General features: G+C 33.6%; 2 protein-coding genes across 6 annotated transcripts in view; one reads left to right on the forward strand and one right to left on the reverse strand.

Annotated features, from left to right (window-relative positions):
* LOC105458638 (tachykinins) overlaps positions 1-27,408 on the reverse strand; it is a 59,467-nt gene continuing 32,059 nt past the window's right edge. The window contains exons 2-7 of one of the 2 annotated variants that reach the window (XM_011704105.1): positions 4,427-4,619; positions 4,018-4,290; positions 3,471-3,728; positions 3,025-3,253; positions 2,002-2,229; positions 1-91 (exon numbers count right to left, since the gene is read on the reverse strand). In XM_011704105.1, the coding sequence (XP_011702407.1) occupies positions 81-91; positions 2,002-2,229; positions 3,025-3,253; positions 3,471-3,728; positions 4,018-4,290; positions 4,427-4,618 (1,191 nt within the window). In that variant the 5' untranslated portion in view covers position 4,619 and the 3' untranslated portion in view covers positions 1-80. The remainder of the gene's footprint in view (positions 92-2,001; positions 2,230-3,024; positions 3,254-3,470; positions 3,729-4,017; positions 4,291-4,426; positions 4,620-27,408) is intronic. The other variant, XM_011704106.1, reaches the window with a different exon arrangement.
* LOC105458636 lies at positions 21,613-27,166 on the forward strand. 4 transcript variants are annotated; one of them, XM_011704102.1, is made up of 5 exons: positions 21,613-22,047; positions 26,150-26,316; positions 26,524-26,590; positions 26,663-26,793; positions 26,902-27,166. In XM_011704102.1, exons 1-3 carry the CDS (start codon positions 21,810-21,812, stop codon positions 26,587-26,589), a joined length of 471 nt encoding a protein of 156 aa, XP_011702404.1. In that variant the 5' UTR covers positions 21,613-21,809; the 3' UTR covers position 26,590; positions 26,663-26,793; positions 26,902-27,166. The 4 variants fall into 4 exon arrangements, with proteins under 4 accessions (XP_011702404.1, XP_011702405.1, XP_011702403.1 ...); XM_011704103.1 differs by having other exon boundaries at positions 26,497-26,590; positions 26,663-27,166; XM_011704101.1 differs by having other exon boundaries at positions 26,663-27,166.

Raw genomic sequence — 27,408 nt, forward strand, 5'->3', positions numbered from 1 at the left:
TTGTTTTTAGATTTAGCTACATCGGTTTAATTATTTGGAGGAGACGTTTCGTAACAGATGCGTTTCTAAGAGCTGCTGTATTATTGTGAATCTGAAACATAAAGCAGAAAATAGTGTTTACGATGTCTTCAAAATATTTGAAGATCGATCTCATATTCTACTGTCAATTAATATATATAATTATACGAAGAACTAAGAACGAAACTTTATCTAACAGAACAACTTTTATTGCTGCACGATACAATATCGAGCAAATTACTCCTAATTTTACTTCTACTGAAAGAAAGTCTCTACATCTATTGACGCTTTATCTATTGACTTTATATTTCTCGTTTAAAAAAAGAACTGCCCATACACCTACACACTTATACATATAATGCATATAATAAAACATATTCATATTATATGTATATACGATGATACATATATATATGTATATAACAATGCTATAACACCAATAAGAAATTTTGTGCAATTATAAATAAATCGCGTGTAATAATATTTAAAATGTATTTTTTTTTTAGAAATTTTACTGTTTGATCCTTTATTATTTTCCTTGTTTAATAAAAATTGAAATAAAACCGCTAAATTAATAAAGAGCTGTACGAGCCAAGATTAATGAAACATTCGCGCATTCCAATGTTAATGGATCAGCTGTAATTAAATAATGCGTAGAAAACTGGTTTTTACACAACCAGTCAAACTGTCATCCCAAAGTTAGAATGCAGAATTTATCGCTATTTTGTGCGATCGTGTGTACACAATGGCGAGCAACTTTTCGATGACAATATGCCGCGGAGGAACTTTTAAAGCGGACCCTTCCGTCGCCATTGTCCCGCGCGCAGTTGCGGGGAAGATAATCCATAGCTTTGTTTTAAATGTCACTTGGCACCCGTGCAGTAAGGAAAAAAATATTTTCACAGCATTAATAGCGCGGAATAATTCGTGAACGGGTGATTATAAGTGTAATCATAGAATGTAGAAGAAGTGTAAAATTCAGAAGCGTGGATAAACTCTTTACTACAGCAAGAGTAAAGTATACCGTTGTTGCATTACAAAGTATACATATTACAAGTATACTGTAAATATGAGTGAGACACTTAAATGTTCCATGTGTCGCATGCAAAATACAAATATAGAAGTATACACAATATCTAGCAAAGGTTTCTGAGAATGATACGTATTGCGTTTATATAATGAATTGTAGAAAATATTTTGAAGACCTTGAAGAAGATAGTTTGTGCAATGAGATAACATTTAATTTTTCCTTCTCCGCGCTCTGATAAACCGCATGACACTTGATAAGTACTAAAAGCACACTTTTACGATACAATTTCATGGTATCACAGCGATGAGTGATCACGTGATCGAATTTTGTTTGTTTTTTTTGTTGCCCGCGACGACGTAAAATGTTGGATTGAACCGAACTTTTAACAACGTCGCTCTTACACGGTAATCTTGTGGGTTAAAATTCTGTGCGAAATAAATAACACGCAGAAAACATGGAACTGCAAGATGTAAGTACAAAAAATATATAATAATAAGAATAAATAAATAAATAAATGTATAATTAATAATATATATAATAATATAATAATATAATATAATATAATAATATAATAATATATATATTATATATATATATTATATTATTAATTATATTTTTTGTCCTTACATATTGCAGTTCCATGTTCTGCGTGTTATTTATTTTGCACAGAACTTTAACCCACAAGATTATCGCGTAAGAGCGACGTCGCATTTTAGACTTTATTAACATAAATTATTATTTATGTTATTCAAACATTTATCGCTACTACTCATTTACACAAGTAACAATCGAAATCAGCATCATATGATATCACGTACATACGTGATTTATTTGTTGCTGAATATGAGCGACAAGCGAAGACACCATGAAGACATAAACGATTAAGCGATAAAAGAGAATCGCGACATGAACTTTCGCTACCAACTGCTGCTGCTGTTAGCTGATCGAATTACCTAATATTGCCGGCGAATCCCCGTCCACGCCGATCCGGTCGGTGTTATCAAACACCTTTATGAACGGGCTGCTGTCCTCGTACGGGGCTCTCGCCCACTTTTTGCCTCTCACCCCCACAAACAGCCCCCGTAATTCCCATGGATTTTTCTTACCGCGCATATCGAAATACCGGTAGGGCGATCGCTTTTCAACTTGGCACTCTAGAGCGCGTCTTCTATCGATCAGTCCTGCACGGGGGAAACACACACGTGGGCCATTCGACCTTAAAATCGCACGACGTAGTGCGCAGACGGGTGGGGTGGAAAGAAAATAAAAAAAAAAGATTGTCCACCGTCTCACTGCGAAGTTTATTCCCAGGTGCATGAATAATAAGACCAATATTTGGGAAGAGCCTTCGTTACGCGTTCTCTCTCCACTCGGAGATGAACTCGATCGATTATATCGTACAGTACGACGTTACGAGTGGCATTCGAAAAGTACCGAGCTACATATTTCATAGAATACTTCGGGGCGCGCGATAAAAACGAAAGAAAATATTTCTCACAGCGTGTTACAGCACGGTTAATTAAATACAATACCGCGATAAAACTACTCACGTACGCGAATAGTTTTTATGTCATTTCGATATCGCGAGCAACTGTGCCTTCAGCTTCTCGAAACCTCTCGTACAAAAGGAAAATTAAAATGTCCGTTAACTTTCCGCATTAACCATTTTTCAAATTAAAATTGTAATATAATACTATAAAGATAATACAAGTTTTGATATATATTATGATTATAGTAAAATTTATGAAGTTAGACTCACACGCAAGTTTCGAAATAAACGGCTCAATTAATTACTTTATAAATTATTAGTAAAAAAAAGAATACTTTACAAATAAATTATTTTGCAAATTTTGAACAATTGCAGCGTTATGAATGTTTTACGAAGAATAATATTACTAACAAATATTAATTATCGTAATATTCAAATGTTTCTTTCTTTCTCAATTATTGTATATAGTGAGCAGCATTGACTATACCTTGATATTCACTTAACGAACGGGTTCCAAAATCCATATCGGGCTCAAATCTTTGTCCCACGCTCCTCTTGCCTCTCATACCGTGAAAACCCATCGGTGCCCTCTTATCGGTGTCTTTCTTGCCTCTCATCCCTTGAAAACCCATTGGTGCCCTCTTGTCGAAATCCAAATCGGGATCTATGTAATAATCTACATAATTTTCAAAGTCATCTTTCTTACCTCTCATGCCCTGAAACAATCATTAATTAAATAATTAACTTCCGAAAAAATTTTTCTCGTTTTCATCTTTTATCAATATTTTTTATCAATTACATTAAATTATTATATTCATTCAAAATAATCACAGCAAAAAGTACATACTATTGCACATATATATCCTATTAGAGAAATCTGTTAAAGTTATTTCTATATATACAACTGGTTAAGCAACTGCATGATTAATTTACCTGGAAACCCATAAGGGCTCGTTTTTCAAGTTCCTCTATCTCGTCGAGCAATGCCTTCTTGCCCCTCATCCCCTGAAATCCCATGGGAGCTCTCTTCTCCCACTCTGCCGGAAATTCTTTCATCTTATCGTGCATACCTTGGTACCCCATTGCGAGAAGTCTCTTTTCATAATCTTGTGGATACTCGAAAACATATGCTTTCTTTCCCCTAGTACCGTAAAAGCCCATTGCGGCCCTCTTTTCAATTTCGCTCAGCACCTGCAGATTACATTTCAGATTGAAAAATTTGTTAATTTAAGAGGTATGCGCGTTATTTAAAACGCTTGGACGACTACAAATCTTTTCGGGGTGGCTTAATGTTTTTCAAGAAAAGATAAAATTGATCAAATGGACAGAAAAGATTAAAAAAAAAAAAAGAAAATTTGCAATTTATAACATCCATTTTGTAAATAATTTACACTTAAGAAGAATCTTATAAATTATAAATTGACTATCGCTCTGAGGTCTTGCAACATAATAAATCCAATTAAATGCTCGAAATTTATACCTCCTCCAAAGACTTTTTTCCTCTCATTCCTTGAAATCCCATAGGTGCGCGTTTGTAATAATCGTCCTCCAACAAGGTCTTCTTGCCTCTCATACCCTGAAAACCCATTGGCGCTCTTTTCTCGTAGTCCTCACGGAAGTAGGAATCTTCGAAATCAGGTATCAAATAATCCTTCTTCCCCCTCATACCCTGAAATCCCATCGGCGCTCGCTTGTCGAACTCGTCGTGCAGGAGATTGTCGGCCTCAATGTCGGGCGCGCTCGAATCCTTACCCTGCGATCAACAAAATCTCTTTCGTATAAATAATTAAATTATAAATAATTAAAAATAGAACGAGATAAAATTAGACCTTCTACGTCAATTCTAACAGAAAAGTTGAACAAAAGTTCTAAAAAAAAAAACAACTTACCTGAAAATCCGCTAATGTTCTTTTGGAAAGTTCATTGTGTTCTGCGACAGTGGGGATGAGGTCCTTCTTCCCGCGCATACCCTGAAACCCCATGGGCGCTCGTTTGGCGGACGCGGCATCGCTAGAGGACGATTCCTCTGCGTACGACGAACTTGTCCAGACTGCCAGGAAGAGAACTGAGCTGATAAGCATTCTAAAACACATAAAGAATGAATGGTCAGTATCTATGAAAAAATATTTATTACAGTCATCTCCTCTTCGGTACTCATACTCAGAGAACTTTAAACGTGAGTGCTAGCCTATTACATTTCCGCGTGATATAAGACGTATGCCGAATGTTGTGTTTATTCTCGTTTGTGTATCCTGACATGTACACGAACGTCAGCTGTATCACGTCAAACTAATTTATCGACGTGTCACGTAACCACATTTGATTGTTCATCAGCAACCTAGCCGGGGCTAACGATCGGTCGGATACAACCCTCAGATATATACTCAAATGATACTAATTCCAACCGCGTACTTGCTACTCGTTAGTGTTTGAGATACAAGTACAAGAAGTAATGAACGAACAGGCGAATTTGAGAGACCAATTTAGTTTATTAATCGTACAAAAGAAACTTTTTTTAAGTTATTAAAAAGAGAATAGAATTATATTGGCTAGACTTGTACTAAATAAGTATCTAATTTTTTTACTTGCACTACTCCGTTACAGTAAATCTAGCGTAAGTACAACAAAAATAGAAATATTTTGCCGCTGCGCCAGAGAGGAGATACAAAGAACTTAAAGCACGCTCTTCATATGATACATTATGTTACGCGCAAGAATTTATGATGAGGGAAATCGTATTGCGAGAAGATAATGTTTACGCGAAACGTGTAAAAGCGGACGCCGCAAATATATAGAAGAAGGCAAAATCGCGTTTGCGATTTTAAGAGAAAATACCCGCGGCGTATTGAATCGAGGAAACATTTCAAGAAATGTACGGGGGGCACAGTATTAAAAGGAACGGTATTAAATCGGATCTTACGAGGGAGCGCCCGATTAATTTGGAAAGAAATGCACGGCCCCGTGGATATAATCGAATACTTTTAAGGCATATTTAACCCCGCGCCAAATGTAATGTGCAATACAACGGGAAAAACGGGCGCGATCGTGTAATTCCGTTCTTGTCATGCTTCTCGACAGATTATTCAATTTTATAAGGTTTAAAAGTGCCGCTACCCTTCAAAGCGGAGGCTATAATTAGCGAAGGATAGGATAAAGGCTTGCGTTTCTCAAAGCATCTCGTGCCACGGCGAGACCAAAGAATATCAATATAAAACGACCATCGAGAAATGGCGAAAGGTACGTTCCCACTGCAAATCGAGAACGTGTTTTAAATTCTCATAATAGAACTACCTCAAATTCACTGATGTTCTTACGGGATCGAAAACATTTAACAAATACATTAAATATGATGGCTTGATGATATAAGCTGTTCTCCAACTAATCTGTATGCAAATTGTGTCACATATATATCTGTCTCTAATATAACTTTACTTCTCTTCCACGATGGAATAACTTCTCTTAATATGCATATAAGGTAAAAGCATCTTTGCGATTACTGTTAACGTCATCGCCATTAGGATTGAAAATCGAATGTTTCATTCCGGTTTTAAAGTACAAGTTCTAATAATGATTGAATTTCACACTTCACAGATTTTATTAAAATTTTATTATCTCTTCTATTTTTTATTTCAATTAAGCAAATTAAACAAATAAGATTTTTCCAGTATACATATGTTATTCAATTTAAAAAATTAACACACAGTTAAGTAATTTTTTTTATTAAAAATGCAATATTTCTTAGTTGCATTTATTTAATCGTGTAAATACTTTTTAACTGTGCCAATATAAAAAATCTTGGATAATAACTTTTACTAATGGATAACAATTTTTACTATTATTTTTAATATCTTGAGTAGAATATTATTTTTCTACATAGAAATAAGAAGAGTTAATAAAAGACACATTTACATGATGATATACAATCGGTTTATATCTACATGTATACGTAAAACTTCGTAAAAGCTATCGACTGGAAAAGCGACGTTGTTTCGTTATTGTTTTTTATCCCATAAAGTACGTATATTATATTCATCGTATTGTGACGCGTTGATCAATTTAATTTAACAGGTTTCCATTCAGTACGATCCAATATTCATGCATAAACACGTGACATTAGCATATTATTGTATATTCATCGTAGATATACAAATAAATACCAACACAGAAAATTAATATGGAAAATTTAATAATTTCTTTTATATTTAATGATATTCATAATTCGAAAGCTTGTAATCAAAGAGGCTCATTTTTTTTTCTATTCCTTTTCACTGAAAACAAATAATTAAAATTAAACAACTGCTAAAGCAGGTTGCAAATTAATTGTCGAAACCACGTAATTATTATATGCAATTAATTTGTTCAATTCCGAAATACTTCGGTAAAAAATATGTCCTAATAATAATACATTATTCTTAGCTTATTATCTGCACTAGACTCTCGTTATATTCGGCTCATGCTCTTCTTCCTTTTCTTTTATTATTGAATGTAGGGCATATGCATATATTTAGCCATGTTGCATATATATATATATTAGCCTCAAGTCATGTGTTGCAATCGGATGTAAATTTATGTTAGTAAATATAATGAGCGTAAACTCTAAGATCCCAAACTCGTGTAATTTGTCCCATGGGCTAGTCTATTTATTTATGTAGAAGTTTGCAATATCACGGTAAAGGTTAACATTAATATGTTAATGCTATATGTATAAACTCCAATTGCTGTGTGACCAAATGATATACCGCATTTGCAATTATTGTTGCATTACTTTCATAACTAATGAAACTGCACTCTTACTTCGGAATTAATATAATAGTAACAAAGCGCATTTCTTCAGAAATTTAATACTGAAGAAGTATTAAATAATAATTTATTTTAAGTATCAAAAATACTTGCAATTTTTTTAATACTCAAAATAAGTAATTATATATTTGGCACTTTCTTTATTAAATTTCTGTAAGGGATAAGCATCAACATGCCGTTGATTAGCTATAGTATGGTAAGAAAAATAGAAGGGGGATATTGATACATCCGCAGATGTCAATCGCATCTTAGAAATTGTGTCGCATAAAAGATGCCGCCCTCCCTTCCGCCCTCCGTGTTAATGTGCTCACGTTGTAAACTGCCGAGGTCAGCCTCTTCGTCGCGCAAAAGTAAACGGAGCGAGAATTCGAGCTCGACGAAGGGGCGCCGGGAACGTGCCATGTCGGGTAGAGAAGATGAGAGAAAAGGAGCAACGTGATAAGAGAGGAGAAAGGGGACAGAGGGTGGCAAGAGACTGCGTCGGCTGTTGGACGGTGAGCTCGTTACTCACCACACACCGTCCGGTCATGTAATCGTTCTAGGCAAGCTTGTCCTACACGTTTATTCCTCGATCGAGAATCTGTAAGTGAGAATACTCATCCCACTTTCATGCAACACGTCGATTTGTCGAAATTCCGAGCCGCATCAGAAATTATCGACAACAATTATATCACGATAATATTTTGCATTACAAAACAGAGACTAACTGTATTAACAGTTTTCAGAGTAAAACCAAATTATGTAAATGATATGCAAAACTGAAGCAACGTATCAAATAGTAATTTTAGATCGAGTTTAAAATTCAAAATTCCCGAAACTTATATAACTCAATTATCGATTGATATTGACATGATCAATATACTAGCGGTATCAATTCGGAAAGAAAATAGTATATTATATTCTGTAAAAATAAATGTTTAAAAAAAAATTAATTTTACCACTAGATACATAAAGATATCTAATAATTAATATTGGCATGCTTAGAAAAAATTGTTAACGAATGCGTGAATATTTTAAAACTGTTCTGACCTTTAAACCGCGGCGAACATTGACGTTTGTATCATATATAGTGCAGAACGACCCTACATCGATTAATATGTACAGTCTATACGAAACACAAGGGCACTTTACTTGAACAATGAACTTTCACACAGAGAGAGAAAGAGAGAGAGAGAGAAAGAGAGAGAGATCGGTAGAAAAGTTAAGATCAATCTAAACAATGCACGAAGAAGGAATCGCAACGAAGAAAAATCGCTCAAATAGAAAAGTCTCTCCATTGTTTCTGTGAGGGTATATTTATCTCTTCAAAGTAGAGAGCAGAGTGACGTAGTACATAGTGTAAAACATGCATACTGAGATTTGCTTAGAAACCCGCACTGTGAATCGCGTGTTCTAGTTTCCTCGCTGTGCAAGAACCTTCTGGATTCGTATCAAAAATTACAAAAGTAATATGTTCATATTTTTTAATTTATGCCAGCACTTTTATTTTAAAGTAACGCACTTTGTTTCACGTCAGAAAAGTGTAATGTACAAAAATTACTACTAAAAATGTAAAGTGAAAAATTTACGGTAATAATAATAAAGTAGTATCTTATTGTAAATAATTTCATTAATAAATTAATGAAATTATTTACAATAAAATTGCTAAATTTTGCTACGAGTATTTTTATTTATACATCTATATCTTGAAAAATTATAGAAACATGATATAATCACGTAGAAATAATATACGTAACGTAAAATAATGTATGTAAGAAAAAGACTTCGTTCTTTGTTCGCCTACGCACAGTTATTTCGGTCATTGCACATGTGAAGGTGTAAAAGAAAGAAAATTATTTTATACCGTACCGCGTAGTTTTTTTTTTCAATTAAACAGCCGTTAGTTTTGAATTTTTTGTATTATAGACACTACGGATAGGTATGTGTGTTGAAAATCAATGTTATTATTCTGTTTACGTAATACTCCATTTTCTCTGAATATGTGTATGCACATAATTGAATTAAAAGTAATATCATCAATTTGATAATACCAAATTCAATTTTCTCCAAATTGGATCAAAAGAGCATCTGCGTTGATGTTTTAAAAAAATATTAACGAATTTCCTAATTGGCAATCTCTACTTCTGTCGTTCGTAAAATATTCATTATTAAGCATCCCTCCCTAATTCTTTCTGCAAAGATTTCAATTTTAATTTAAATCAGATAATTATCGTGAACGCTCTACTCATTGTCAGTGAAACAAATTAAAAGCTGGTTGTACGAACTAATGACGAGTCCCGATTATATATGAAAAAAAGATTTATAAGTCTTTCATCGAGTATCGAATAAAGACCAAGGAAGACTGTTGTAGTGCAGTAAATTATATTGTTAAAAAGCTCAATATTTTGAAAGGTTTTATTGCGTTATCCGTAATTTAATTAAAGTCAATTTGTAAAAAAAAATTAAATATTTCTTGAATAGAGATATTCAATGTGAATAGGCACGCACTGCCGACAATTTCCGTACTTAATCTTTCGGGAGCTATGTATGTAACTCTCAATATTGTCGGAAACAGTTTGACTTCGCTAACTTTATTATTCAAATATTAGAAATTTTGGACGACGTCGAATATCGAGCAAACGTAAAATAGATTCGAGGAAGTAGAATACATCTTCCGATGTGCGTCACGAATATGAATGAAATTCTAGCAAAATCATGCGTACCTCCCGGATTACCATTCAAACGAACTTACCTTGAAAATCTAACGAGAGAGATATGACGAAAGTTTTACAAAGATTTATCAAAATTCTTCTCTCAAATACGTGCTTCTCATTGCAATGTCAATTTTAGAATCGTTATAATGATGTTAACACAGGAAAGATACTTTTTTTTGATAAATAATATAGCCAGAGGTGGATTTAAAACGAGAGTATATATTAATTTCGCAGATTGTAATTGATTTAATAATCTTATAATTACATAATAAATTTATTATAATTATAACAAAAATATTCATGTGTAACGATTTTAGAACACAATTGACAAGATTTAAAATTTAGTTTTAAATAAAAAAATTGATATTTTCCATCGATTTTAAAATTAGCAAAATTAAAAACTCTACTATAACGAATACATTTACTTCTCCATTTGTGTAAATTTTTTGTTGTCTCACATTATTGCAATTAAACATTCATCTAAGTAAGAGAATTTTCCAAATCTTTTTAAAGTTTAGTACGTATAATTTGCAAGTAAATCTTACTGAACTTGAAAATATAAAATGAGAAATATACAAAATGTAAACAAACAGTAAATAAAAACAATATGTAAAATCTATGTTTAAGTTTTTATTTAAAATATTTTTGTTAGAAATAAAAATAAAATTTATCTGCTCATATTTTAAGTCACATAATTCATTCGTTATCTCATTTTATAATTATGCGATTATGTTACATAATGTATACATAATAATATAGGTATACATATATAAAAAAATACGTAAATGCTTTAAAATGTGCAACATATATGATAAAATATCAACAATAATAAGTTTATACAACTTTCTCGTTCGGTATCTTTCGAAAGATGTAGAAAGAGGAGAGACAGAGAATATATACCGATGACACTCAGTACCTATTCCTACGAGAACAAAGCTTTCGCTTGAACAATTCATCCACTCCTGGAACACGTGACTCGATAATGGTAAGAAACTTGTTGAATAGTTTCATATATCAAGTAACTCTGATAGTCAAACACAATGTTATACCACAACATTTCTGGATATAACAGAAATTTCGCGATCGTGATTGCTTTTGGGATTGAAATCTCTAGCACGACGGAGAAGTCACAAGGGATTTTAATCAATAAGAATTATTTCAAATACAATCTAACTTAATTGTTCTTCAAAAAGACCTGTCTACTTATTAGTTATATTTAATAACTATTAATTTGCTACGTTATTTTCTATTAATATAATATTGATCCTGTAATTTATCCAATTTCCGTAATGTTTTTATATTTGACATGATTCTTGCACTGCATTGTTATCGAATATAACAAATTATCATTAAATGTGAGAACTGTTCAAGTTACTCGAGTTATATTGCATAATTTGAAATGAAATGTACCTATTATTACAATTTTGTTCGTTTTTGTACTTGCAAATGTATACGATTTATTATATTTTTAACTCTTCTCTCTTTTAGAACTATTTTATTTATTTACTCTCTTATAAATTTTATTTTTACTTTCTTATAAAGTGCGAATTGTGCAAATTGTGTTTGAAGAGACATTTGGTTTGCCAAATATTTACATCTCGTGTTCATTTCCAAAGTTGGACGCGCGGTAGGCGACTCTCTCATGCAAATACATAATATTCTTGAAGAGAAGAACCTGCAATACGACTCATGACATATTTCAAGAGGATATGTTACGTTCTTGCCATCGGCGACGAGATATTTCTTATCGAAGAGTCGATTCTTTACCGGATCTTATACCTCGACATTTGAGCCGCGGACGTCACTATGCCCTGCACGAGATTACTTCTGAAAATATTCTGCGTTGGCTTTAAGGCCCCAAGGAATTGGCCTCCGACAACTCGAGGATCCGTATCAGCAACTGCAACGGATTTTCCGGACGAGGGTGAATAATTTTAACTTTCTATAAAAGTTTATAATTTATATTTACATCCATACGTATCGCGCTTTCCAATTATAGACTTTCAAATTATAATATCCATTACAAATTCTTATATCGCTTATATTATTTTTTTTAATTGTGTGTTAAAGATATATATCAGCCTAGTTGAGTTTAAAAAAATTGAAAAAACTAACATGATTGGTATGCATATACACATTAATTTAATTTGCGTTAATTTAACTGAAGAGCTTGCTGCAACATTTTGTAACAACGAAGAAAATGAACTCTAAATTAAAATAAACTTCAGAGTATGTTATTTCATTTTCTTTATTTTTATAAAATATTACAGCGTGGGTTAGCTCACTGCATTGTTGCAGCAAAAAAGCTCTTCAATTGTTAATCAGTTTGAGTCATATCTTTCATAAATAGAATATTTCAAAATTTTATTATCTTATTCCTGGTAATTAGAAATACGCTATTACAGATTTTTATATGTCAGATTTTTTTATTATCATTACTTTATTAGCTGTTAAATTAGCTGTCACGTGAAATATCCAAAGATTTACCACAACAGCACGATATTCGGATAATCCGATTTCCATTCATGAATACGAATGAAATGTTTTATGCAAACGTAACTGCAGTATAAACAGTTGGCATGCAGGATAACATATACGAATGATTAATAATTTGATAAGGTTTATGAAATTTATAGTCGTGATTGTCGTATGTCATATTTTACACAATATCAAGATTATTAGTATATTTCATTATATATCGTTACACCCCCAAAAAAATATTCTATCCTTTAGCGGTACTCTCTTGATGCTAAAAGATTTTCCTCTTATACATATATGGCTCAAGAAAATATTCTAAAATGTAGAGGAATATGAAATTACTATGAGAATTTATTCTTGATTATAGCGTATGTGCCTTCTTTATAGATAATATTCTTGATTATAGCGCTGACACTTCTTTATAAATAAATACGCGTTATAGCTAAGGAATGGCTTCATGTAAAATTTTTTTGCTTAGAGGAAATGCTTAAAGAAATTTCTCGCTTATAAGTAAAACATTTTTTTTGGGTGTACAAATTTCTTGGTAAATTTGATATAAATTTTTTTAGAATTAATAGAAGATTATAATTTATCATCATTTTTTCCAGAAAAATTAATGAAGATAATCAAAGAATCTGTGAAGATTATAAATGATTAATAAAAAAAAAATTAGATTAATAAAAAAAAAGAATCTACGACTATTATTAGAAATTTATTATAATCATAGCTATATATTTTTAAATATATTGTAAAAACAGTTACACTGAAAGAAAATTATTGTGTAACTTAAAAGACTAAAAATCCTCTCTGTTGCCCTAGAGATGCGGAACAAATCGTGATTTTACCTTCGTGCCTCGCGAAAATAGAACGCAAGTAATCACACTACGCGACATCGGGTAAGTATCAACTTGTGTGTTAGACGAGTATGCGTCAGTGCGCTCGCCGGTTGGTTGCAAAAACATCTAACCACCGTTCCGACTCGTTTCTCGCACCTTTCTCGCACCTGCAATCAATCTTACACTTCCTCTGGGATTCCTGCCCACGTCGTCACAGAGTTAAGGATGACCTTTGCCGCCAACGTTATACTCATACTCATCCTAAAGCTCACTAACGCATATTGCGCGCGTTATGTTGAAATGCTGGCGCGGTCCAATTCTATTTTTCAAATGGATGTGAGATCGATCAATGACATAACATGAAATCGTTAAAATAAAATAAAATATGAATAACCTTCTCACGCGCGAGACAGAGATGTTAAATAAACATACGTTACATCGGGAATGTTACTTCCAAAACTTTGTTATTTTTAGCATGTTTATAAAAATATCATACGTTTATAAATATTAAATACATTTATCATTTGATAATTGTTAATGTTAATAAAAACTTTGTCAAAGATATAGATTACTATTATTAATTTACAGATAATTTTTTAAAATATATTTTAACTTAGGACAATAACATTATACTAATAAATATTAAAAAATCGATGAAAAAATTAGCCAATCAGCAGTCAATAATTAAAGCCATTGCGTGCATTTTACAGGTAAAGTGATTTAAAAATATATAGACTCTCTCTTAGTGGTAATAAATTTACTTAATAGCAATTTAGCAAATAGCAATTAAAATAAAAGTCACATTATGCGTTATAAATTATTAAAAACCTTTTAAGAGTAAACATATTTAGTAGACTTTATTTATAAATCAACGTGTTTGCGTGAAACTTATTACAAACAAACATATACTGAGACATTATTGGGTTTCTTTGATACACGAAACACACAGAACATTGCAGTTAAGTGTTAATTTCAGTAATTAATTTCACAATTTTTTATTATTAATAAATGTCATAGGTTTTAGACCAAAATATGGTCGAAATAGATGTAACGTAGGAGATTATGGGGAAATTTATGAAAATATTATTGCAAATTATGTAATTATACTGTAATCCGGACTGTCACTATAGTCAACACTAATTCTACAAAAGGCTTTATTATTACATTGTATTGTATGGAACTTAAGCTGTGTTATATTCAACATTATGCATGATAAATTATATTATTTTCGGTAAACTGTGTACACAAGTGTTAGATATCCTATGTATTAGATCGTTATAATGTGCATTATGACGTTGCAAACAGCTATTGTAGAAGCCAACAATAATATAATGATACATTAATAACCGTGGCTAATACCAGTGTTAACCTTTAATACACCGGTAGGGGATTATAAATGACATTGAGTGGTAAATTCTCGGATATGACAAAGTGGATGCTGATCCCTGAGGAATGGATCTAACATATGGAACGCGCTGCACTTAATTACGTTTGAAGATTTCCAAGCGAGAACAATTAGTCAATGAGAATCAATATGTTTCTCAATATTGAGAATCGTCAATAAAGTAATTTGTAAATAGTATAATAATTAATTTTGCAAATTGAACAAGAATTGTATCAAAGAATATACATATATATTTCACCAAAAAATAATAAGTTAACTTATATTGAACTTAAAAAATCCTGGTCTTACATATAAAAGCAATAAATCGCTAAAGAGTTCGATTAAAGTGTGACGTGAGCGAGCGAGGAAACTTTAGCATGACCGCAAAGAAAAACGCGAAGAAATAAGTTAGAAATATCGTGCACTATATCTGAGAAAGGCTTAAGCTTCTTGACACTTTAAAGGCGAGGGAAATGTCGTTTCCGAGACCACCGCTTTCCGATCGGAAGGCTTCTACGTTGTGATTGAACGAGGCTGATATCACTCGTTTTGTTTCGCGACGATGGTGGACTGATCACGAGATTCGTGATAAGGCATATGCGATTATAGCGTCATCGGAAGCTCACCAGTCGGAAACCAGCGTTTCCGATCGGAAACCGTACAGGTTACGTGATAGCTGCCCAGTTCAATCAGAATAGATGATGATCATTCCTTAAGGAGCGCTATAGCGTTACATATTGATTGTCACATTTGAAGCTGCCTTATGTGTAAGAACAGCTTAAATTTAATCGTATGTACATGTATAATTGTATTTGTATTTTCTTATAAAATTGAATTTAATAATAACTTTCTTTTTATAATAAATTGTATAAACTTGGAAATTTTGCAATAAAGAAGTCAATTGTGTGAACATAATATGTTCAATTTGTTTAAAATTTAAAAACAATTTAAAATTTCCTTATATATATATATATATATATATATATATACATATAAGGGTGGACCGAAAAAAATCTTTTTTTTAAATCGATGAGTAATATCCTCCAAAAGTTAGCTGTGGACCACAATATCGTTTGGGTAAAATTTCATTGAAATCGATTAATATCTTTAGGTTACCCCTCGGCCTTGCAGTTTGTAAATTTATGTATTTCTTCATAGATGTTTAAATTCGAAAAATATTTGAATTTCAATACAGTTTAGTACCATCTGTTTTTTGGTCGCTAAACACGAATTCGAGATTAGAAGTATACATTTCAATATGACAAATCCGAAATATATTCTTAAATAATACATTAAGACTTCTCGAAAAATATGATAGATATGGAAAAATGTTTCAGATAAAAATTGTACGGTTCGGAGAGGTACATAAGAAAATATCATTAATTTTATTTTAGATGGTGTCGTTAAGATCAGATCAAAATCACATCGATTTTTTTAAACGGAATTATATTTTTTTATACATAATACGATTTTTTTAATTATTCTATATAAAAGTATTAAGATAAAGTTATCGAAAAATCATTTTACGAGATATTCTATACTTTATCATGTCATTCAATATATAATATGAAATATCTCGTAAACTATTGATTTCTTGATAATGGTACCTAATATGGTATTTTTAGGCACTGAATAATAAGATAAATCGATTAGTGTAAAAAAAACACAGTTGCTTTAAAATAAAAATTTGTAAGAAATGCATAAACTTACTAATTTCAAAGTTGAAAGACAACCTGAAGATATTAATCAATTTTAATGAAATTTTACCTAGACTATTGAAGTTCATAGCTTAACTTTTGGGGAGTATTATTAGTCGATTTTCAAAAAAAATTTTTTTTCGGCCTACTCTAATATACATATATACATATATATATATATACGTATGCATGTGTTATGATTGAGCGATTTGATTGAGTTCAAACTAAAATTCATATATAAAAATATAACTGCAATGCAAAACTAAATTTAAAATACATTTTATTTAACTTTATGAAGCTTTCTCAGTATCGATAGCAAAAATAAATCGATAGCGTATGGATTGAATATTTGTAATAGTTTAATTTCTCTGTTTTCGCCAAATTTTTTGTAACAGTATGGTAAAATTCGTATCTCATTCGCCATTTTGATATATTTCACAGGGCAAAAAGAAAACATTCAAGAATTACTCGAATTCACACATTACGTATAATCTCATTATTTGACTATAAAAAAACTGTTTTTTTAAATATTTATTGCATATATGTAAATGAAAGGAAGCAACACCGATTATCTTTTTCAGTGTTGCCGAGTTCAACAAATCGGATAGTTGTACTTCAAAAGCTTTAAGGTTACGAGTATATCCCAAGGGTGGCGATTTCCGCAATAAAAGTATAAATACCCCGGAAGTGCAGAGAAATGAAAACTCTCACAAGAGTAAATTAAAGGTTATTCCGTTCGCAGCAATTTATTCGCAATTTCTTTTCTAATATATCGCTTTATTGTAACTACGAAGCTCTTTAATAACGATATAGACTTTGATAGCCGTAAAAACTCTCGCGAAAAGTACAAGGCTAATATCTAGGTTTCAAGATCCGATCGAAACAATCTTTTTCAGTCAATTTTTAATTAATTCATCACTTTCCGTTTAACATTTTGTAGAGTTTTCAATATTGAAATATTATCGATGTTACTTCTTATTCTAAGTTATACTTATCGACGGACTTTCGTGTTTGTTTTCTAATGAAAAACAACGTTTTAATGCAAATACGTTTCGTCACGAATTTCTAACAAAAATAAGAATAAAAAAATATTAAAATTCTCTATCTTTGATATTTCATATTATGCATATTCTTTATTTTTTAATATTAAACCCATTAAATGTTAAACATAACATTTTATCACCGACAAATAATTCAAGAATCTCATCAGTCTTATTGCATTAAGATTTGAAATAAATTAATAATTAACGTTGAAATACTATACTTCTCACTTATATGCTATTGTATGTATAATACTATTCATTACCTGAAGGATATCCGATACACATATGTGTGACGGAAATCCGTTGCTGCACGTCAGAATATTTATTTTCATGACGAACGGGGAAAAAAGGAAGAGCTCACCGTTGTTGCAAAGAACGAATTTTACATGCAGTTTGCGGGCAATGGCTCACCACGTCGCGTGAAAGTGTGTTGACGGGCTTAAAAGTTTCAACGGCAGCTGAGCAATTGAAAGGCAGCCGAGAAATTCAATAAATAGAATTTCTACGACACAACGTCGCCGTGTTGCGATTTCTACGAAATGTCAGCGCACTCCTGCGTACAATAAGAGGCTTTTAAACTTTCGGGTTCAATGACGCTCAGAGCACGTTCCCAAAATTTAAAAAAAAAGTTTACGTAGCCCTTTCGTCGAGAGAGCTTACTGTAATGAAAACTAAACAAACCTTTTCTTAGCTTGTATTTCCATAATCGCATTGTTGACATAAGAAAGGTCTACGTAGCAAAGATCCTATATAAGATATAGGACATTTTTTTAATAGCAAATTAATTTGATGAAAAATGAAAAACTATATATATATACAGAGAGTATCGTAATTTTAACAGATATTCTTTAAAACATTAATTTTTATTACTACTAACTTGATAAAAGCTTTTTATTTTTTATATCAAAGAGAATCAAGATCTTAAATAAAATTTATATCGACCAGGACTAACTTATAAAATTGTAGTTTTGCAAATTTGGTCTTTAGTTTATTTAGTGTAACTACGATTTTTAAATTTTCAAGATTATTTTTAAGATTATATATAAATAAATTTAATAAAACTTTTTCACAGATTGTACAATAGAAAATATACGTTCCGTAGACTAAAAACGCTCCGTACAATTAAATTTAAAAAATAACACATAAATATACAAATATATCTCTTGTTTGATAATATACGATGTATAATAAACAGACAAAAGCAAGTGAATACTGGAGGAATGTGCTTGGTAATCAGTGGCTGTTAGTGTTACAAGGAATTGTAATAGTTATCGTAATTCTCACTATGGGAACGTGGATGGGACACGAGTGTAAAGAAGACATCGTCGACAACAGTCCTGTGGCACTCTGGCGTTCGGTTATCGAGCGATTCCAAGAAACCACCCTCGATATGAGAACGGAATTGCGGTTAATACATAACAATTGTTCTAAAAAATGCACAACTTTTATTTTTAAATTAATAACTTTTAAATTATTTCATTTTATTTATTAAAAATCATTTTTGCGATAACAAACAGATCAATACAACTTGAAATTTAATTAAATCTTATATCATTGCAGACCGTGTTATCGTGCCGAAGTGGATACTCAACAAAAGAGAAAAGCGAGCATTCTAAAGCGAAAACGCATTTTTATGAATGTATAACTGGTGTGTTTTAATAAGCATAAAGAAGATTAAATAAATGTATTAAATCCTTGCCCTGTCAGTTTCTTGTAATTTCTTCTAATAAAATATCAAAAAGAATTCCAGATATTTAAAAAACTGTGAAAATATTGTATAATGCTAACAGATACTTTTGTAGAAACATCAGCAATAACTTTATTACAACAATTCAATCACATATTTACGGCGCATATGTATAATACGACAATTTAAATGTTCATTCATAAAATATTAGATTATCGTTTCCTTGAATTATCGGCTCCATCATTCTCTTCACAGAAATAATTATCACAGTAATAAAACAACATCGTTGCGAGGAATAAACCAATGGGCGCTAAAAACCAACGATACCGCCTGCAAACGAGCGATTGTATTATATGAAAATCTGTAATCCAATATATTGGTAAAACATTATATTTAAAATAAAATTTGTTAAATGTAATTGAGAAATATAATTAATATTAGTGGCTAATATCAAAAATTTGTCCTCGCGTGATTAAAAAAAAAAGCACAGCTTAATTAAACAATATCGACGATCAACTTGACTGAACCGGCTCTCATTATATGGATTTCAAACTGTGTTTTACATATTTTTCATCTGATTTTTTAGCCAGTTATAAAACTATATTATCCGTTTGCAACATATGAGAAACTAAATTTACACAAAAAATTCTGTTCACTTCGCATCACAAATTATAAATTTCCAACGTCAAATATTTCCAATTAGGAAAAACCAAGCCAATTAGAAGATGCCAAGAAGCGATACGGTATGTTTCCGTGTATCTGATATTTATGTAATTTTAATTAAAAAACTAACGGAAAAACAAACGGATTATAAAATATAGTATAAAGAATTAATATTCTACAGAGAGAGATTGAAATATGTAAACTTGCTTTGCTATTAATTATTCAAATCCTCGTCTATCAGTTTGACATATCTTGGTTAATGCATGCGAGCATATTCGAAAGCGTAATACAGCATCACCATTCCGGCGCATACTTTGATAATATCGTCGCCCATGCTTTCGTCTCTATAACAAATAATCTCAACCACTGGATACTAAGAATTAATGAACTAATAAATTGCAAGTAAAATTTTACGTTGCGTCTATGCAATTACTCCAGAATTCGGGCGCTTCCTTTGTTTTTGTTTTTCGTTTCGCAACTTTCTTTACGCGCATATACACACGGAGATCCAAATATATCTATATCTCAACGTAAATAAATTATCCGTCAGCTAAATAAAAGTAAATCAATCATCCGTTAAATTGGATTAATATTTTTAGTGACAAGGTGCGAAAATGTTTTATCAAACTTCTACGAGATACATTTAGCGCGCGCGCAAAACGTAAACTAATAGAAGCGATTAATAAATCCTACATAAAAGATAAAATATCGTAGGAGCGTTAATGGAAATTAGTAACTCGGCATTACTTCTAATGTTATACGAGATACAGCCGACAGGACTGACGTTTATTTCCATTCGTGCGTTACTTATTTATTACTTCAAATTACTTCTGCTAACCAGAAAAACTGTATGAAAGCGGAAATGTGTTATTAAAACAAGCGGTGCATGATAATGCATATACGTGCTAATAAAAATTGCTACGCTGCACTTAGGTTATCCTTGTTGACTTCTTAGCCGCTAAAAATGCATCCAACATTTTTCTAATGTTCTCCCTTAACAAAAGAAAAATTTATGTTTTTCAAAAAAAAAATAGAAGAAATTACATTATGAGATTAACATTGACGTAATAAATTACATTATGAGATTAACATTGACGTAACTCCATTCTTGGAGCTCGAAATTATTTAGATTCAGAAATGTCGTTATCACGCGATTATCCGAGTAGAGAGAGATTTACAAGAAAGAGAGAGAGAGAGAGAGAGAGAGAGAGAGAGAGACATATTTTTTCGCCATATATTTTTATTATTTTACTTGTGAAGTAATACAGAAATAACACATCTGCCTTTTAAAGCGAGACATGTTGAAATAACAAAGAACTCATTGTTTGTAGATTGTCCTAAAGAAAAGAAACATATAATTTAGGATTTTAAATAAACACAGAAATTTTGATAGCAAATCAATATACTACTTTTTTTTAAATAAAATATCTATTTCCTATAAGTGTCATAAAAGTCGAATATACAATCAGTTGAAGTCAAATTAATAAAAATCTTATATCTTTTTAAGCAAATATTTTTTTTATTTACATCGCGTGAGTCCCGCGAACTTTTAAGATTTAAATTTACCATTTCTAACCATTTAGGTCAGATTAAATCGATTATTATGTAGATTAGATTTATTATTATGCATATTGTTATTTTCTATCACTTCTCAAAATCTCGTGTATTTATATATAGAACATGTATCAAACTTATATTCAAAATTGTGAAAGACATTGATCATATCTCTGTGACCATATTCACGATTGAATCGATATCGAAAATATTAGTCGATAATTTTTTCGTGTGGCTATAGCCCACACGCTGTCGCGGACTCGCGGGTTTTGCGTGCGACCAACATCAGCACTGACATGCCATAAACAAGGTGCATCCGAACCGCGATGCGAAGAAACGTGATGCATCGCTCGCCGCCTCGTCCGAGAGATTTATAAACGTACGTCGCTACACCGAGGTTACATTCTGATTCACACGTGACGCGCTGAACATAAATAATGTCGAAAAATGGGAAAATAGATTATCCTCTCGATAAAGGCGATCGGGAGGACGTTCGGTGGTTCGAAAATTACGAGAAGTGCGGCAAGACCAAACATCTCGAGAGGCTGAAGAAGAAAGATATACTGAATTATATCAGGGACGTCGAACAGAACTGTCGCCTCGAGGTGAGCAGCGGCGACGAGGATTATGCCGGCACGAGAAAGTCCAGCGACTGCAGCGTAATTAGGTGTTCAGGTACACGATTTAGATCACTAAGAGAAAACAAATCTAAAGTAACGTCGAGAAAAAATAAAAATGTGGCTTTGAAAAGGAAGCCGAAACGATCCGCTGTTCGTAACGCCACGGAATGCAATCGTTGCTGCTCGGCGCGAAAATTTCATTTCCCCGACGATCTTGATCTTACCGTTCGAGAAAATTCTAAGAGTCACCTAGACATTTCCAGTAAACCTATCTATCAGCATCCGAGTTTGTCAAGAAATTCCAACAAGTGTCGTGCATCTTCACCGACATTCTACGGTTGGTATTCCAGAAGGGATCGCAAAGCGTGGCCGACGGTTACGGAAATGGCCAGCCTCGAAGTCACCAAAGATTGGTCTCGGAGCGCCATTATAAGCGATTCCAGAATTAACAAATCGAAAATCACCGATGGGAAATCCACGAAGATTCGTACGTTTAAATCGCTGCGCAGAAGAAAACGCGGTGACTCGACTCACACGAAAATTTACCCAAGTGTCGCGCCTGATGAGAAGACGACGGAAAGAGAGCCTTGTTATTGTGTTCTTAAACAAGGAGGAGAAGCACGGATGAGAAAATTAAATGAAGGAAGGGACGCCAGCGATTCTGTGAATCAACAGCCAATTTACTCCCGCCAAAATTCTCTCTCTTATCAGGCTCCAAAGGAGCGGAACGGAGGCTACAAAGAACGTTATACTTCAGGCTATCATCCTGTAAGGAGATCCGGGCGACCGACTTCTTGGGATTTGAATTCGCGATCCAACAGGTTGACGGTGAGGCTGCCGCCTGAAGCGAGCTCGTTATTGCGCGGCCGAACTTCGCGATGGGAGACGACTGAAATAGAATCACCGCTGAAAGCATCCAGCTCCATTATGGAGGCGTCGATCGATAGCATTTACCAGCGAGAGACGAAGCGCAAGAACAACACGGATCAACGGCGACGAGGACCGGGAAACGTTTTAGGGGAACGACAAGTGTCGTCGTGTTATCGCAGGCCCGGCCTCTTGAGGGAATCAGGGAAGCTGTGCAAAGTGGTACGCACCCGCGAGGATAAGCAACGGCTCGGCTGCTGCTGCGAGAACGCCGAGCGGGACGAGACGGCGGAATGCTCGAGGTACTGCCGTTGCCCGGAAAACGTGAACGATCCCACGCGGGCAGCATACGAGAGCACTCGTCGGCGGTCAGTTGCAATGAGCAAACGAGCCAATTACGCGGCGACACTTCGCCGAACGTTGCCCAAATCAATACAGTCGCGAGATAACGACGGAGAGAAATCCGCGATCGACTTGTCAGCGGAAGAAGATTCGCGGAATGAGGATGCGACGTTTGATAATCGCGCATTCGACGTCCCCGATGACGCGAGGACAAACGCTTACGACGGCGCGGGCGCGGTCGACTTGGAATATTCAAAACCGCGCGCGTCCTTCCCGGACGGCACGAGCGAAGTGACGCGGGAATGTAGGAGATCGAGCAACGATTTGAAGAGCGACCGGAGAGAAGAAGCGCTGGAAACGCGAGCGGCGTTACGAAACAGGATTACCGCACACAAATATCCTGCGGGTAAGGAATTATCTTACGCGATAAGAGCTTCGGAGAAATCAGTGTGTCCGGGGGATTTTTCAGGATCAAGACGCGACGCGGCGGAATCCACGTGCGAATGCAAGGAGCCCTTCCACGATTCACCGGCGGCGTGTTCAGTTGGTTCTTGCGCTTGCATTGGAAACGACGAGAGCGCGGAAAGAAACGACGATGATTTATCGCGGAGGACATCCGATACGACGGTTTGCTGCTGCTGCTACTGCTCCTGCTCATCGCCCACCTCTCAGGACGAGGATCCGGTAAAGAAACTCGAGTCCTTCTGCGAGAGGGTGAAGGCGGTGAATCAAGACGTGTTCCACGAGCCAACGTCGAGGTCCAACGCAACGAGGACCAATGCGCGAGAATATAACGCTCGCGACAGCGACGAGCAAAATCAATTCGAGCACGGCGGCCGGAGGGCCGGCCGAGGAGCGCGACTCGCCGAGAGGGAACGTTTAGCGGATCCCACGCGCCTGAGGCTCGAAAAGCCGAGGCACAGTCACGACGGGGCGAATCTGGAGAAGATTCTTATTTATCCGCCGCGAGGAGAAGGCGGCCCGCCTTTGACGCTCTACAAAAGATCGTCGGATATTAGCTGTCGCGTGAAGGGCGACGCCGACACGGGATTCCGCTACAGCGTGACGTATGTGCAAAAATTTGTGAGCCCGACGTGGATGCCGAGCTTGGCGCCGGGCGTCTCTTCGCGGGGAGTCGACGAGGGATGCGGCCGCTTCGTCGATTACGGCTGAAACGGCGCGGCGGCGGTCCCGATCAATTTCATTCGTTTCGAAGATGAATTTGCTCGGGGGTTGCGCAATCACACAAGCAATTGCGTTAATGGAGGTGATATGGACGCACTTTCGCGTCGTTCGTAAACCTCATTTCACCTACTCAGGCGGTCGCGTGCATAAATCGAATCGATCGCTGTGAGCAAAGCTTGACTGCTAGAAGAGAATATTCTTTTGGAAAATAAGTCATACGCTTCACGCATAATTTTTTGCTAATAAATCTTTCGGTTCGCAACAATTGGATATAGAATCCAAATAAAAAATATATCTTTGTCGTGTAATATAAGTTTAATATATGATCAGTAGGTTAGTACATTTTATTTGTGCATTTAGCGCATTGAAGAATATCACGGCACCGTGTGGTACTATTATAAAGAAAATTAATTTAAATCACATTATTCAGGTTAAATTTTTAGTTCACTGTTTTTCCGCGTAATTCATGAATAGAATATTTAAATATAGCAATAATTTAAATTTTCTCTATTTTGAGAAATAAAAAGGTTTATAAAAAGTAATTAATTTTGAAATGCCGTTATTTTTTGTAGAGAAACTTTCTATGGTATTTACAAAGAGAATAATGTAAAATTTTATAGAATGAAAAATATTTATTATATATGTGTATGTAAAACAATAAATATACGTATATGTCTTATTTTCGTTAAATAAAGTAGACCGTTAAAAAATGTTTACCGACAATTGCAAGATATTTTTTATGTAGTACATACAAAATTCTCACTAAGTACGGACGCAATTTCTTCTCTCAAATACGAAAAAGTAAATTTTAACAGAGACCTATCATCTAAAACGAAATGAAATTTGCTTATGCAATACTAGAGGCAACGTACCATTTGTGAAAAGCTCAGCAAATCGGACAGCATTTTCAGGGTGCATACGAACACAAATCGAAATAAATGACTTTTCCTGTTAACTCACCTTATGCACTTACGAAACTGGTACATTATTCATTTTACCATTAACCAAGAAACATAGATAAAGCCTTAAACTTCTCCATTCACTCTAATATATGAATACTCAGTCTGTAAAACCCACAGGCGTTTTCCTTTCTATGTGAGATGTGTTTTCAACAAAATGTGTTTTCATAGAAAATATCTCACATAAACAAAAGCATTATCTCAACTTACAATGAAACTTATAATAATTAAATTAATTACTCAATAATTACTTTGTCTATTTATTTTAATAATTGCAGAGTTGTCAAATAACTCTTAAAACCCTTTTTTTTTAATATTCAAACAGTCGAAAAATCTTCATAAAATATTTTAATTTTAAAATCTAAATATTATTATAGCATATACATATAAATATTACAACAATAGAAATAAACACTATGATAAAATATAAATAAACTATATATTGTATAAAAATTCGCGATTATATAATTAATTTTTATGTATCATATACTTGTTAATATCCGCCATATACACATATTAAATAAGACTATTAAATAAGATTATCGAAATTGTTATATGAGAGGAAAATAATATCAAAATAAAAGATATCATATATGTACGTTTATATGATAAGAATTTGTAAATGTGAAAATTGCTTTGCCGAAATTTTTATCTCTGCAATCTGCTTATCCGTGAAAAATAATAATAATAAATTTATATTGCAACTATCTATATATAGATTTTATATGCATATAAATTCTAATATATGTATATCGTATATCGTCTGCGTAACTTAAGCGTTGACCATATCGAATTGGTACACAGGTGTCTTCAGAAGGATCGACTTACAATGGACAAAGCGAATTCTCTCTGGGGATAAGTCTCTACCCGTTGCTACGTTCATATCTATAGCAGATTCGCAATTTCTGGACGGCAATCAGAATATGCAGAAACTTTTTCTTAAAAGTATTATCCTAAATAAGATACGCAAGGTAAGCAAAAGGAAAAGACCCACTGCTCGATGTTCTTAATGAAATGTAATCTGCAAAAGCTTGCAATTACAGTTTTTTTTTTTTTTTTTTGAGAATTCATTAACTATTAATTTTACATATGATATATCTTCAATATTGCTCTTCCATTATCTCAATATTATATTGCTATTCATTTCGCAGAGATGGATTGATTGAAAATATTTTTAGATGATTTCAATTAAAAACTGGATTCTTTTGACCAATTCCATCGAGCATGACTTACTACAGCAATAGAGTAAGCCACTTTGAGAATTGTTTCCCCATCGTTGGGACGAGCAAAAAAAATTATACGCATATTGATTTTCAGACGCGATTGCTTCACAGTGCCGCATATCCAGTCCTACTCTTTTTTTTTCCCCTCGTCGTTCTTTTCATCACGGTTCCGCGCGTAACGGTGATTTTGTAAAGGATACATCCGAGCGGAGCAAACGGCGACTGGTATAAAAGAGTTAAACCACTAATGAGTCCGTGCCGAACTTTTTCGTTTATAAACGGCCGATAAACGAATGAACGGTGCTTTTACGTACTCAATTTTCTGCCTTTTAGAGAGAAACCGCACAGTTAAACCTACATACAGATTCTCGTTGCATTTTTACGAAAGGGCTACTTACTTTTATTAACGAACAACCATTTTTTATACACAAAACTTAAAAATTCGTGCCTATTGTTAAGATCTTGACAAGACATTTGTGTGCAATTGTATCTCGTATCTCGAAATTGCTTAAAAAGAATTGATAGATATTGTATTGCGCAATAATTTTATTTGACATAAAATAATTTGTTTTATTAATAAATTGAAAATTATACGTTTTCTAATGTGTTTTACATTTAGCAAATTACTTTAGCAAATTTAGTTGTACTAGCGTGTCTGCATAAAACGGAGTGATCAATCAATCTTATTGTTAGAATAGTAGGTATACAGTCGCGATAGCTATAGGCGACTTTAAATTCACGCATTGCGCTACAATAAATTAGAGTCTCGGTAATATGTCTGTGCATTGCGTGCTACAATCGTTCTGAAACTAGAGAAAAAGGTGTGCTACGATAAAATCG

Source organism: Wasmannia auropunctata, unplaced genomic scaffold (genome assembly GCF_000956235.1).
Source record: "Wasmannia auropunctata unplaced genomic scaffold, wasmannia.A_1.0 LD334492.1, whole genome shotgun sequence".
Lineage (NCBI taxonomy): Eukaryota > Metazoa > Arthropoda > Insecta > Hymenoptera > Formicidae > Wasmannia > Wasmannia auropunctata.

Coding starts and splice junctions, on each gene's coding strand:
- LOC105458636 (XM_011704101.1), top strand. CDS start 21,810: ATGTCGAAAAATGGGAAAATAGATTATCCTCTCGATAAAGGCGATCGG. Junction 22,048..26,149: donor CAGCGTAATTAGGTGTTCAG/GTACACGATTTA, acceptor ATTGGTACACAG/GTGTCTTCAGAAGGATCGAC. Junction 26,317..26,523: donor TCCTAAATAAGATACGCAAG/GTAAGCAAAAGG, acceptor AAATATTTTTAG/ATGATTTCAATTAAAAACTG.